The 14,987-nt window shown below is 44.3% G+C and overlaps 1 protein-coding gene across 41 annotated transcripts in view; it reads right to left on the bottom strand.

Annotated features, from left to right (window-relative positions):
* Positions 1-14,987, bottom strand: part of SORBS1 (sorbin and SH3 domain containing 1) — a 1,860,906-nt gene that overhangs the window by 466,596 nt on the left and 1,379,323 nt on the right. For 35 of the 41 annotated variants that reach the window (XM_078643144.1, XM_078643143.1, XM_078643154.1 and 32 more), the window contains 3 exons: positions 7,558-8,373; positions 6,321-6,668; positions 5,244-5,385 (listed from right to left, as the gene is read on the bottom strand). In XM_078643144.1, coding sequence (XP_078499270.1) covers positions 5,244-5,385; positions 6,321-6,668; positions 7,558-8,373 — 1,306 coding nt within the window. The remainder of the gene's footprint in view (positions 1-5,243; positions 5,386-6,320; positions 6,669-7,557; positions 8,374-14,987) is intronic. The other 6 variants (XM_078643163.1, XM_078643180.1, XM_078643177.1 and 3 more) reach the window with 2 other exon arrangements.

The following is a 14,987-nucleotide window of genomic DNA, read 5'->3' as shown; positions in this document are numbered from 1 at the left end:
AATGTTAAAATATTAGATGCTGCAGCAGTGACTGGGTCAAAGTCTTTTGAAAGCACTATGAGTCTAAAGAGGCCCAGTGTTGATCATGAGCTTTGTTAGTAGACCTCTTCCTAGAGGCCTTGTAAGGAGCTAGAAACAGAAAGAAACAATCTCTTATTCAAAAAGCTTCCCTCTCTAGCTCCAAGCCGATAGTTGTCAGCAGACTAGAGTCTCTAAATGAAGAGGAGGAACCGCTAGAGTGAAAGGAGACATTTGCAGAATCCATTCCTGTTCCACCTGTAGACGTCATTTGTTTCCGATTTAAAATATGAACAGCATCAGCACCTGTCTTGTCTGCTGTCCTCCTGCCTGAGAAGGACCGTAGACGAGGCAGGTGGTGGTGCTGCTGTTCATATTTTAAATTGGAAACATATGAAGCCACAAGTGGGCCAGGAGGACTACAATTGAAGGAGGGTAACTGACCAAGACAAATATACCCCATCCCCACATCGAGTGAACCCCAGCTGGGGTCTGAGATGTCATGGTGCATAACTAAAGAATACCGTTTTGGAAATGTCATATGTTTCTTTCTTTGAATACATTTAAGGCTGCACTTTGGTCTGCTTTAGTCCTGAGGAAGACCCGACATGATGTATAGTCAATAACACTTGAACACAGGGTCGACACTTCAACGACATTACGTTTTGTCCTATGTCAGCTATCCTTGGAATATGTAATGAAGATATGAGGATACACTGAACAAAAACTTTTTTGGGACCATTTTGATTATATGTAGTTCCAAGGTCTCATGTTTGTGTTGTCTGCTGTCCTCCTGGTGTGTAGGACAGCAGACAAGACAGGTGATGCTGCTGATGTTCATATTTTAAATCAGAAACAAATGAAGCCACGATTGTGCCAAGAGGCCTACAATTGAAGGAGGGTAACTGATAAACACAAACATATCCCATCCCCACATCGAGTGAACCCCGGCTGGGGTCTGAGATGTCATGGTACATAACTAACGGATACTGTTCTGGAAACGTCATATGTTTCTTTCTTTGAATACATTTAAGGTTGCCCTTTGGTCTGCTTTAGTCCTGAGGAAGACCCGACATGATGTATAGGCAATAAAACTTGAACACAGGGTATTCAACGACATTACGTTATGTTCTATGTCAGCTATCCTTGGAATATGGAATGAAAATATAAGGGTTCACTGAACAACAAATGTTTTGGACATTTTGATTATATTTGGTTCCAAGGTCTCATGTTTGTGTAAGTGATCACTGGGAGATTTTTGATTTTCACAATGTATATGTTAATGGGATGTATTGTTCTTTATGTTTTCTAGACAGCTGTTGAAAAGAGAAATATTAAAAAAAGAAATATATATGTACATATATGTTTTGATATATGAAAAATAATATATTTGAAACATAAGGTTAATGGTTATGTTGTGTCAGTGGTTTTAAGGTATCATTTTCTTAAAAGATTTGTTTTTTTGAGTCATGGGAAGTTTCCCATATGTTGGAGGGATCACTTAAAGGCCCTTCTAGTATTTAATGTTTAATGAAAAACATTATATACAATTCCCCTTGAGGAGATTTCTTTTACCCGACAGAATGTTTGTAGCTCATAACTGTATACCCAGGTTCTGAGGGACACAGGGTAACCCCGTTATATTTTATGGTTCAGTAAAGGGACGTTTTAATGACTATATTTGGTAATAACGGGTCCACAATCAAAGATTGTGGATGCTCAGTCTCTCCCTTTGATAGAGGGTAAATTCTTCTCCTGAATCTGGGAACATTCGGGTTATTCCACTCGTGTTTGAGGTGGCATTGAATTGCAGGAATTATAGGCACTTTAGGAAAGAATGTTTCTGGAACTGATTAAACCATTCCCCACTCGTGCTAGGTTGATTCTCTTCCACAGGCAGTTGGAGATTGGTGGGGAGGTACAATATCACCTACTTTAATTCCTCCCTTAAAATGTATTTTCCTCTAGCGAAATATGAATCATCAACAAGACCTGATTCCTTTTTATCATACTCCGGCAAAGACACACTGACTGAAAGAGAAAGCTCCCCTTATATACACCTTGGGGCCTTAATTGAGCTGCCCAGGATTGCACAAGTAAAAATACAGCAACAGCGGTTCAGTTTCATTCATCTACACCCAGTGAGTTGGGTGAAGACGATGAGCAAACACTGCGCCTGAAACCCAACCAACGGGATGTCAAAGTAGCCACAAGGAATCTGAAAGTAGGGGGAGTATAAATCATAGAGGGGAGTAGAGTTCAGTGGCAGAGAGTGTCATAGAGTGCCGTGTCGTAGAGTGAAGTGGAGTAGAGTAGAGTGGGGTGGGGCGAATAGGGGAGTAGGGTGGAATAGAGTGGAGTGGATTGAGGTAGTCGGAGTGGATTGAATTGGAGTATACTGGGGTGGCCTGGATTGGGGCAGAGTGGGTGGGATTGAGTGAAGTGGGGTGGGGTGGATTGGAATGTGGGCGAGGTTGATTGTATTGGAGTGGGGTGTATTGTTTTGGATTGAAGGAGGCAAATTGTTTTGGATTGGAGGGGGCAGACTGGAGTGGTGCAGATTGGTTTGAAATGGAGCTGTTCGGAGAGGTGCTGATTGGAGTGTGGCAGATTGTTTTGAATTGGAGTGGGGCACATTGTTTTGGATTGGAGAGGGGCAGGATGGAGTGGGGCACACTGTTTTGGATTGGAGTGGGGTAGATTATTTTGGATTTGCGTAGGGCAGATTGTTTTTGACAGGAGTGAGGCAGTTTGGAGGGGGGCCGATTGTACTGGATTGGAGTGGGGCAGATTGGAGCACTGAAGATTCAAGTGGGGTGGACTGTTTTGGATTGGAGTAGCTAGACAACTGGAAAGCCAATACTGTGACTTCTACTCAACTGAATTAAACTAACCTGCGCGCAAAGAATTAAACTTAGTGCAGGGAAGTGAAACAAATCACTGATTTAATCTCTTTTATTTTGAGGATTTTTTGAAAGAATAGGTTGGTTGAAATTTTACCAAAAACTTGTACAAATACTACACCATACAGAGGACAATATTCATAAAAATGACATTTTGCTTAAAACAAACAATGAAACCACAACAATTAGTGAAATTGCAATCTTTCATACTAAGTTGATCAACATATGCATACATCACTCACTCTCTCATACACCTCATACATACCAGACTCACTATATAAATGAAATGTCATAAACAGATTGTAGGAAAAATACAAACAATGGAAAAACACCATAGAAAATAGATTTTCGCAACTATTACTCAGTTTCTTTTAGCAAAAATAACACAACAAATAATTTGTTCTTATGGTGCGGAAGGATGGTCTCATTGGATTGGAGTAGGGCAGATTAGAGTGGGGTGTGTTGGGAGGAATGGAATGTGTGAGCAGAGTGGAGTGGGGTGGGTTGGTCGAGTGTGGATTGGATTCACTGGGGTGAATTGGATTCAGTGGGGTGGATTGGTGAGGGGTGAGGAGGGGTAGATTAGTGTGGATTGGAGTGGGGCAGATTGGGGTCTACTGCACAATTCTGTGTTAAAGCATCATTTCAGAGATTACACATAAGGAAGAATCAATAACGCTTTGCAAAAATAATAATCCTCATCTTTTGAGAACAGCATCTATAAGCAAAAAACAACAGAAAACATGAGTGGAAAGTGAGAAAATAAGACATGGCAAAATAAACTAAACTTGACAATAGAAAATAAATCTTTGCAATTTGTCCTGCTGGGTATCTTTTTGCTAGTCACACTCCTTCTGTTTGCAGGACACTAAAAGTTAAACAGATCAAAAAAGCACCTCAATCACAATGGGTGCAGTAGACAGGCAATGAGTAAGTTGAATCAGTCAGTGATTGGTCCCTGCTCCACAGAGAGGAACAGAAATTATATTAGGCCTGCCTTCACAAATTACGAGGCTGTAAAGAAGAATGCCAAGCAAGCCAACAGATAATAAGCAACAGGCGGGCGCCATGCCCTTTTACGTATACAACAGTGTCTTGCAAGCAAGACGCATGTGCTAGTGCAGGCTCGACTAAAAAAACAGGAAGTGCTCAAGTGCTAAAGGGAGTGTGGTGCTTTATGGGTGGATTCTATCCTAGCAATAGAAAGTGAAGGCACTTTTTAATGACGCATAGTGAATGGGCACATTCACTCAATCATGAGGAATGGGACAAGGAAGCAGGAGATAGGGTGTTGCTGATGGACGAGTGTTCTCTGCCTATTACAGGGGCCTACAGTAACTAGCAAGGTCCTTTTTTTCATTCCAGGTCCTTGTATTAGGTGATCAGGAAGTTCAGACATGAAGACGATTCTCCTAAGTCTACTTTGCACTGCACTGAGTTATGTATGCAGTAGCCCATGCTAACACTGAGGAGTTGGCCAGAAAAAAGTCATCCCCTAACCCCCTATAACTAGATGAATTAGATGCCTCATGTATATTGCGCAGTGTAATTAAATCCAAAATTACAGTCTAATGATCACATTTGTAGCCTTAAGTACACATTCTGTGCCACTAAAAACGCATTTAAGGGTGAATAGTCAGCTGAAAAGTTTACCCCTTTCATGAGATAGTTCACCTTTTAGCAATTTTGTTTATTGTCTGAAAACCCACCGCTAGCAATACTGCTTCAAGGCTAGAACTCTGAACCCTGAGTATGTAACATAGAGGAACTATCCAGGTAAAAGCAATGATGAGCCCAATATGCTCCGGTAAAACTCCCCAGAACTGTCTAAATAAAGCCCCCCTCAGAGTAGGTCATTGCATTTCAAGGTGGAAGCGTCTCTGCTATGAGCTCTTACGAAGACGCGCATCACAGGGCCCCGTTTAATGAATGGACGCCCTCTGCCCGTGTGAAGTAGTCTGAAACTAGTCATTTACTTCAACATATGCAAACGACGTTCAGTCGTGCATAATGGATCACAGCCTATGAACCTGCTGCGACTATCATTTAAAGTGAACCGACCCCATTCCATGCGCTGATGCCTTTGACTTTAATATGTTTACCAGTCATTTCACTTTCTATTACCCACACTCACTGCTTGCCCCAGGTTGCAATGAAGACATTTTCTGAAAATGGGCGAGGGAGGAAAACAGAACTGCATTAAAAACGAATGTACCACGTGCAGTGAATCCCGAACACGCGCATGGTCTCTGCATACTTGTAAACATTTGAGAGTCTGCACAAGGGGACGAACAGCAGTATCAGTCAGGCAGACACACTTACCTCTGTTGTGCTGCAGGAGGACTATGGTAGGGTTAACTGTGGTGGTGGAGGGATACACTGAGGAAGGCTTGGCTATTGGGGTAAATGAGAGCTGTGGCTCCGGGGCACTGCTGGGGGAAGGCACGGCGTTCACCTCGGGTTCCTACAAAGCAACAACGAAAACATCAGATGAGCATCGGGTAATGACGTGACGCTGAAAATAGAAAGGGTGACAGCAAAGAAGTCCGTCAGCATTCACAGTTCACTCTATATTTAAATTGTAATTGAAACTGTTTAGGAACATATTAATAAACACTTTCCTTTCAGAATCACACGATTGAAAAAAAGTAAATAAAGAGCAGATGTCACCAAACATGGCATGTACCGAGATGCTGGTAGCCCCAGCAACAACACAAATGCCCACCCTTTACCAGAATTCCCGTCACAGCATGCAGTCACGGCATGCAAATGTCATGCAGTTTACACTGAAACCCGATTACTGCAGCTGGCTTCATAAGGGATATCAGAAAAATAAGTTTAGCACTATCGCTCGAGAGCCATTAGACAGGATGACGCCAGCAGCACCGCCAGAGCTATGCAAAACAGCTGGGCTGTAACCAATAGAATGCCGCGCACGCCGCTTGGCAGGGCGCGTGGAAGACAGATCACACGAGGCCTATTCAACTACGCAGAGACTGTCTCTCACCCTACGGAGCATGGCACCGTGATAGACGGGCAGGTGCTTTATGTTGATTAAATGCTAACATTCTGGTACTATCAGAGCAAGCACAAAAGCAGGTCATGCATGTAGTCCAAGAGAAAACATTGAAGAATTTTAGGTACAAAGCAAACATTTCCTGCGTGCCATGAAACAGAAGGCGTGGAAAGCTGGAGAGGTAGGCACAAGCATTGCGTGATGGCCCCGAGCATATACCAGCTCCACAGGTGTACAGAGCATGCACTACAACAGCACATGAAGACAGACTCTGGTGTCATGCAGCCGAGAGTGAGCAGTATCTATTATCCCCAAGTTTAGTAGCCCGGATGCAGGTTACAATGACGACAAAGGGAGTGACGCTGTATGTCTCGGCGGCTTACTGTCCGTGAGATGCCTCCTGTCACACCAGGCTCCAGGGTTGTGGGTAAATCCTCCATTACGGGAGGAGGCAATGAAGGTGGTGTAGGCGAGCATGATGCCAGAGGAGGGTTAACAGGGGATGAGCCGGGGCTATGCTGCGCTCCCTTTTGCAGATGAGGGGGAATGAAATCATCGAGTGTAGGCAAAGTCAAAGGTGAAGTGGCCGGTTCTGGGCAGGCGGAAATGTGGCCAGCGGGTACCAGAGGTGGCGGAGGAGTGCTCGAGGTGCCGTCCTGCTCCCTGGCAGCATTAACCTGGTAGAGTGGGACTACTATAACCTCAGGCAGAGCCGTGGCGGACGTGGCATCCTGCAGGAGATAAGGTGTTGTTATATGCAGTGGGGTAATTCATACCTTATACAAGTGCACTTGTGAAATGACATGCCACACATACAATTGCAACAAGGGTTCAATTCATTCATTGTCAGTATTTTTCAAGATGCAAAACAAAATAAAACAAGAAAATCAGCTCCAAACTGACAAGACTCACATTTTACTTAGTCCCTTTTTGAACACATTTTTTTTCTGACTGGGTTGACAAAAAACATTTTTTGAAACCTATTAATAAATTATTGCTATTTGCAGTTAAACTGGCAATAGCATTACATTTTGCAAGTACAGTAACCCACATTCCTAGCCTGCTACTCAGTGGTTCGAGACAATGATGTTAACAGGCGGTAGTTACTATCAAGGGAGTAAGTTAGGAGGCCGCAGTTTATACCAAGTGCTATCACTATGAACCAATACAATGAAAACGAGTGAGCACATTCTGCAGTTCAGATGCCTGACCAGTGACCACAGATACGCAGCAGTGAGAACCACACTGAATGTTTACCAACATCGCTCCACCGTGGCTACTGACTTGTATTTATTACATTAGCCAAATCCTTCCTAAATCTTACACCGGGGTAGGGCAGCCACTCTATGATTATAGAGAGTACTGGTTGGGGTTAACAGCAGAGCACAACTACTTCATTCAGTCATTCACTTTGCACGTCCTCATCTAGCAAATAAGACAATATTCAGTTCACGCCCCCCTGCTGAAATGAAAGCAGCTTCAATTGTTGTCAGACATTAAGAAACAAGCTAGAGGCAGACAAGAAAACCAGCAACAACGAAGCGCAGGGTTAGGGACACACTGTTTGGAACAGAAAACTGTTCGGCACAATCTTAAGAGAGTCATGAAGAAAACATGTACCATGCGGTATGATGCCTTTGATGGGTGCTTCCGTTGGGATGGAGCATAGGTTCCCTTGGAGCAGGAGGCCATTTTCCCGCCGCCAGCGCCGTCCTCGGACACCATCACCGTGCGTCCCATGTCTCGCGGCAGTGGGTATGGCGTCCAGAAGCTGCCCGTGCTCGCATAGCCGGCTGCGTCCTTGATTGGGATGGTGGGCGACTGTGGCCGGGGAGGGACAGGCGGTGGAGACGTGTCGGTGTCTATTATTGCGGAAACAATGTGTGTGGCGGGTGCTCTCGTTACATCAGCTTCCAATTCGGCCCTCTGTGCTTTATCGTGTGCAATGCTTGTGGAATTTTCAGATGCGGCCGGGCCAGTGCTGTTAGATAAACAAGCCACATATAGACTGCTGACCTTTTTATCTGTGACAATCTCATGACCGGAATGCATTCCAGCTCCATTGCTATCTGGACAGACAGGCTCCTGGCTGGTCGGGCGCTGCAGTGACGCGTCCAATAACAAGGAGCCGCTGCCAGAAAGTGCCTGTTTCGCATGCACGCTGTCCCGGGCAGGCACACCGCCTGCTGCTGAAGCAGGTGCCGCCCCGGAAGGCTCTGGTGAAAAGCTTTGGTCTCCGGGGTAAATAATGTATTGTGATGAAAAGTGCTGCTTGTTAGTGGGGGGTGGAGCCGGCGGTGCGTACGGTTTAGGCGCGCTCAGGTACACACAGTCCATGATGGGAACGGGCCGCAGGTAGGAGAGCTTAGTGTTAGTGCGGGGGCGCCATGCAAAGCTTTCCTCTTTGGGAGGAGGTGGGATAGGGGGAGGAGAAGTCTTTCGTGAAAGAATAGGGATGTCAAAAAAATTAAAGAAGGGATTAGCCACTGACAGGAAAAAAAGTAGACCATTAAATGACAGTGTACTGTACTTCAAATGTAACAAAACAACAGCCTACCATGGATGTCTAGATTTCAAAACTGTAAAAAACAACTGTAATACGGCTAATGTTCAAATAAGTTTGTGAAGTTTACTGAGTATCACGTGCGCGATGGCGTGAGATGATGAAATATCATATTTATAAACATAAATGTCAGGTAAAGATACATGAGCCCAACACTTCACCAACAGTGTTTAAAACGGACAATACAATATAGGGACCGAGAACTAACATCATTATTCGTAGAAGCTAGCCTAAAAATATAAACGGGTCGAACATATTTAGTTAGAACAGTAATGGAGCGAACATCAATTTATATTTCCACGGTCACCTCTAGCTTTACAGAAAACAACTGCTGGCAAAGAAGAAAACTACTGTAAACTGAAACTGGCCTCTAAATTCCATGAAGCAGTGCTTTGTGAAAAACACATATTAATTCTTGCACTTCAATACTCATTATCGTGTCAAATGGATGCAATTACGAAAAAACCACAAAGTATTGTAGGGCTAGAGGGATGTTTAGAGACCAAGCCTAAGTATTATCCCCCACAGGAATAGACTAATAAACAACAAACTTAGGGGTCTAATTAGAAATCACAGTGTGATTCTATGCTTTTGTAATCATGTCAATAATACATGAGGACAAACACAGCAAATCCAACAAACCATACCACCAAAAGTGAAGCGCCAGTAAACGTGAGTCACCCCTAGTTAAGGATTCCCATCAAAAGTCTTGCATGGATCAATATTCTCATTTGGTAGTCCTTATCGGGTATCGTGTCTCTTGATCATTGAGACCGGCATACCCAGACAGTCAGTTCGGGGTAGCGACCCACAATCACTCGGTACTACCACATGATGTTGATACGATGGGAAGTGCAGTGCAAAAGCAAAAATAGTGGTGATTTAAAAAAGGATAGGGAACTTAACACAAACCAGTTTTAATGAACGTTAGCCCCTTCCCCTTTAAAAACAAGAACAGTATAACATCATCATCGCAGTCCACACAAATAGCTGCGAAGAGACCAACATGTTTCAGCCCCAATGGGAAGATTCCCCAGGCTTTCGTCAGGGTCTCTGTTCTCAATACATGCTACTGCTTATAAGTGAATCAAGTGTGAAAAAACTATACAAAAAAACACACACAGGTGAAAACCAGTAAGGGATATAATTTTCCTTCAATTGTATCAACTCCTCTCTTCGGCACCTGGTCGACTTAGTACTGTATGTTGGGGACAAACATACCAGTGAATCACGATCAGTAATCATGGTCTGCTACAGGAGATACATAGTTCCTCAAATATATACAAATTCATTACTCACCCAGGGTGTCCGGGGAGTGGACCTCACCTCTTCCTGGACCTGGCTCAGGATATGTGAGACCCCGCTCTACAATGACAGAAACCGGCTCCGTAAAAATACTAGGCAGAGTGATCAAGCCATGATCTACTCTAGCACTACAAACATTACGAAGTCATAAATTCTTCTGTACATGGAGTACACTTACATCTGTCGAAACATTACCATTACAGCCAACTATCCAAACCCATGTCAGCCACACAACTCAAAAGCCATTGGTGTAATAGTCATAAAGCTAAACAATCAAATGATGAAAGCCTTAAAAAGATAATTAAGAGAGGTGGAGATATAGGTCCTACCTGTCCGTCGTTGTCTCAGAATGTGAGACTGAGTCAGGGGGAGGTACCGAACCTCCTTCGTTCTCTATATTTCATTAGTCTGGTCTCATGGAATAAGCCAATCGGGGCCTGTAGGGGAGGGGCCGGGCCGAGAGGCTAAGAGCAGTCTTATTGCTCAAAGACATATTAATCAACATCCACTCGTGTAAAATGAGGGTCGGGGACCGGGAGGGAACCGGGTCAGTATCACCGACTGCCTTCGGTGTTTGTGAGCATTGCGCGCGTAGTCTCGCGAGACTCGCGCGTCAGAACTACAGGATGACGTCACGCGTCAGTCTGTTGTAGTTTATTCATGCCGTTTCCGCCATCAAAAGCGCAAGACGAGCCCTGCGAGCAGTAAAAGAACTACCAGATGAAGCCGAAGTCTACAGAATGGTAGTCTTAAAATGAGCAAAAATGAGCAAAAGTCGCTCCAGACAACTTAGCATGCAATATTTCTAAGAGCTTGAAAACCATAACCCAAAGGTGCGGGCAGCGCCATAGACACAGTCAATAGTGAGAAGTCTAATTATACACCGCTATTCACTGTTAATGGGTGCAAACCAAATGGGACCGACAAGAATTACATATAATCGTCAGTTAAACCCCAAGGGAGTCCCCATTTGCTAGATTATAAGGTGTGACTAAAGCAAAAAAGGAGTGCACGTAAGGCAAGGTAGCATTTAAATCAACATTGCTGTAAACCATTAAACCAACATTGCTGTAAACCTTTTTCAGGGGTCTTCGTCAACCGCATTGATCTGACCAACACTCTACAGATCACTCACGTATGCTTAAATGTGTATTCACGACAGATTGAACCACGGTATATCATCGTTCAATCCTCGTCTGTCTGTGCCCAATTTATAAACCCACTTTTGTTCACGTAAGAACAAAAATCTAGACACATCACTCACATGTGATGGAATGAACGGTTTTTCCAGGACATGCCACTTGAAATCTGTTTCCGCATGATTGTGTATTATGAAGTGCTTGGTGAGCTTCGAAATGTCTTTTTTGCACCGGAAGGTGCTTCTGTGCTCTTGCATCCTCACGCGCACTTTCCGCGTGGTCATCCCCACATACCGTTGGTTACACGTACAGGTAATGAGGTAGATTAGGTTTGTACTGTTGCAGTTGGAAAACTGCCGCAATTCCCAAGGCCGATCGGTACCAATGTCCACGCTTGTAATTTTGGTAGTCAGAGGGCAAACATTGCAGGCTCCGCATGGATGGTGGCCCACCACAGGAGGTAGGTCCCATAGAGTGCCTAACTCTCTCCTGGGTGTAGCTTTAGGGCGAGTATGTACCAACTGGTCCCTAAGATTTCTGGAGCGTTTGAAGGCAAAGAGTGGAAAAGCAATTTTCTCTTTACCACTGTTCAGAATTCTCCAATGTTTCTTAATCACCTTCTGAACATAATTGGACTTAGAGTTAAAGGTACTCACTAGTGTCAAGCGATCCAGTGGTGGTTTCTCTGTGCAAGGTTCCAGTAGTGCTGCCCGATGGTTATTCGCTGCACGTTTGTAAGAGCGCTGTACTAGTTTTTTGGGGTAGTGTCTTGCAGTCAACTGCTTAGATAGAACTCCTGCGTGACGTTTAAAAGTTTCTGGGGTAGAACAGTTCCGACCAACACGAAGAAACTGTCCGAAGGGCAGGTTATCCCTCAGAGACTTAGGATGTTGGCTTTCATACAAGAGCAGGGAGTTCCTTGCCATAGGCTTTCGATATAGTTCGCTCTCTAGGCCACTCTCGGTACTGTAGATGGAGAGATCTAGGAAGGAAAGCCTGTCTTTGCTCATTTCCATGGTGAACCGGAGGTAATTATTCTGACTATTGAGCCATTGTTGGAAACTGTGGGCCGATTCGCTAGTCCCTCTCCAAACCATAAGGATGTCATCAATGTACCTTTTCCACCAAATTATAGATGAAAAAAACGGATTGGTAGGATGCAAAACTGTGGTTTGTTCAAAATCATGAACATAAAGGTTCGCTAGAGAAGGGGCAAAAATACTGCCCATGCTCGTCCCAGAGATTTGATGGTATATCTGGTCCTCATACATGAAGAAATTTTCTTTCATGGCTATAGTAGCCAGGGCCATGATAAAAGGTACAGGAGTGATGGAATCCAGTTCCGATGCCCCCAGGATGGATCTGATGGTATCCAAAGTCGCATCCTGGGGGATGGACGTGTACAAGGACTCTACATCGAGAGAGACAAGATAGTCAGTCTCTCGAACAAAAGCTATGTCAGGAATTATTCTCAGGACATCGGTGGTGTCCTTGAGAAACGTGGGCATAGTTTGCACCAAAGGTTTGAGGAAAAAATCCGCAAACGCAGAGAGAGGTTCCAGAAGTGAGCCCAGGCCAGATATTATGGGCCTGCCCAGTGGTGGTCTCTGGGGTTTGTGCACCTTCGGTAGGGTGTAAAAATAAGGTATGGTAGGGTGCTTAGCCTGCAGGAATTGTGCCTCTGAGGGGGTGATCCAACCCTCTCCCAGGGCCTCTTCTACCAGGACTTTGATCTCACTCGACAATCTGGGAGTGGGATCAATGGTCAAAGGTCGATATGCGTTACTGTTGCTCAGCTGACGGAGGCACTCCGTCCTGTATGTTTCTACATTCTGGACAACAATGGAGCCCCCTTTATCAGCGGGTTTCACAATTATGGTCCCATCCTGGGTCAGAGTTTTGAGAGCCTGTCTCTCCACGGTGGTCAGGTTATTATAGCGAGACCTCGAGCAGTATTGTATCTGGTCTATATCATTTTTAACAGCCAGTTCAAATGCTAGTATGTGAGGTGGTATAGCATGTGTTGGAGGTGAGAAAGTGGATTTAATCCTCAAACCTGTATTGATGTCTCTGTCGTGCACTGATTCCTCAGTATTCTTATCTTTGAAGAAATGATGAAGCCTTAGTTTGCGGAAAAATTGGGCTAATTCAATTTGAAGGACGAATGGATCCCCCTCATCTGTTGTCACGAAACCGAGGCCCTTGTTAAGCACACCTTCTTCAAGGTCTGATAAAGTTCTTTGACTTAAGTTGACTACCAAACTCTTTTCAGGTATACTTATTGTTCCTGGGCACTCCTTCTCGTGTGGCTCCGTGTTCCTGCATGGGGGCCTGTAGTATCCTCCCATTGGACCTGGGGTTGTCCTTGTGTCGGTCTTCTTTTGCCCCGTGACCGTCTGGGGCCACGCGCTAAAAAAGGCTGACCGTTAAAGTTTTGAAACCCTGGAAAAGGAGCCATCGGTGGCGGGAAATTACCTGGGTATCCCCACGGTCCCGGTGGCCACCACGATTGAGCTGGCATGTTATATTGACCCCTGTAGTTTTGGTATCTACCTCCTCTACCTCGATTACCTCCGGCATTAGCTGACTGGTTGTTGGTATCTGAGTCACTACCTGTGTCGGAGCTAGATCCTGAGTAGTTGGATCCATACATTCTACCTCGCTTGTTAAAGTCTGGGGCTTTGTAATTATCACTGGTGTAGGGATAGACGGTTTCTAAGTTAAACTTAGCCAAATCTTTCTTAAATTTCTCTAACTTAGTCTGAAGTATAGAGTCAGCAAATTCTTTGGTATTTTTGTCTGATTCCTCTTTGTGTTTTTTGAAATTAGCAGTGACAGTCGCCTTGATTTTACCCTCCAGAACTTGTATTTCGACTAAGATTGCGTCTGCTACCCGTTTGGCTGTACTAATAATGAGTATAAGCCAGTCACGGGTGCAGCGCCAGGCAATCATCGACCAATCCTTCAGGAATGGTTTGTCATTAAGGAAGAGTCGTGGAGCATTGGTAACTATAAGCCCGGGAGGTGCGCAACTAGCTCTCATATACTCAGCCATGATAATCCCATGGGTCTGAGTCCGAGAGTGTGACTTTTTCAATGTTAGGACTTTAGTCCAGTCGTCAGTGGTGTTAACTGTAGACCAGGTGCCGAAGAGAGGAGTTGATACAATTGAAGGAAAATTATATCCTTTACTGGTTTTCACCTGTGTGTGTTTTTTTGTATAGTTTTTTCACACTTGATTCACTTATAAGCAGTAGCATGTATTGAGAACAGAGACCCTGACGAAAGCCTGGGGAATCTTCCCATTGGGGCTGAAACATGTTGGTCTCTTCGCAACTATTTGTGTGGACTGCGACGATGATGTTATACTGTTCTTGTTTTTAAAGGGGAAGGGGCTAACGTTCATTAAAACTGGTTTGTGTTAAGTTCCCTATCCTTTTTTAAATCACCACTATTTTTGCTTTTGCACTGCACTTCCCATCCTATCAACATCATGTGGTAGTACCGAGTGATTGTGGGTCGCTACCCCGAACTGACTGTCTGGGTATGCCGGTCTCAATGATCAAGAGACATGATACCCGATAAGGACTACCAAATGAGAATATTGATCCATGCAAGACTTTTGATGGGAATCCTTAACTAGGGGTGACTCACGTTTACTGGCGCTTCACTTTTGGTGGTATGGTTTGTTGGATTTGCTGTGTTTGTCCTCATGTATTATTGACATGATTACAAAAGCATAGAATCACACTGTGATTTCTAATTAGACCCCTACGTTTGTTGTTTATTAGTATTATTATTATTATTAAATGGATGCAATTAACAAACACTTTAATTGGTCATTAATCTCCATTAAATGTTTTCCTGAGAGGGATAGGTTTGGTTTGCAAACTGTCTGTGAGAGCCTCGCACAGTGCTCACTGTCCGCCGTGCACACACACGAAGAGTTTGATGGGAGCTTTGTGTTTGCACAATCATTTCCTCCCCAATTGTTCCAGAACTGGGTCACATGCGCGTGAGCACACACACACACACATAGGGAC

Source organism: Lissotriton helveticus, chromosome 5_1 (assembly GCF_964261635.1).
Source record: "Lissotriton helveticus chromosome 5_1, aLisHel1.1, whole genome shotgun sequence".
Classification (NCBI taxonomy): Eukaryota; Metazoa; Chordata; class Amphibia; order Caudata; family Salamandridae; genus Lissotriton; species Lissotriton helveticus.
This window is presented reverse-complemented; position numbering and strand designations above follow the sequence as displayed.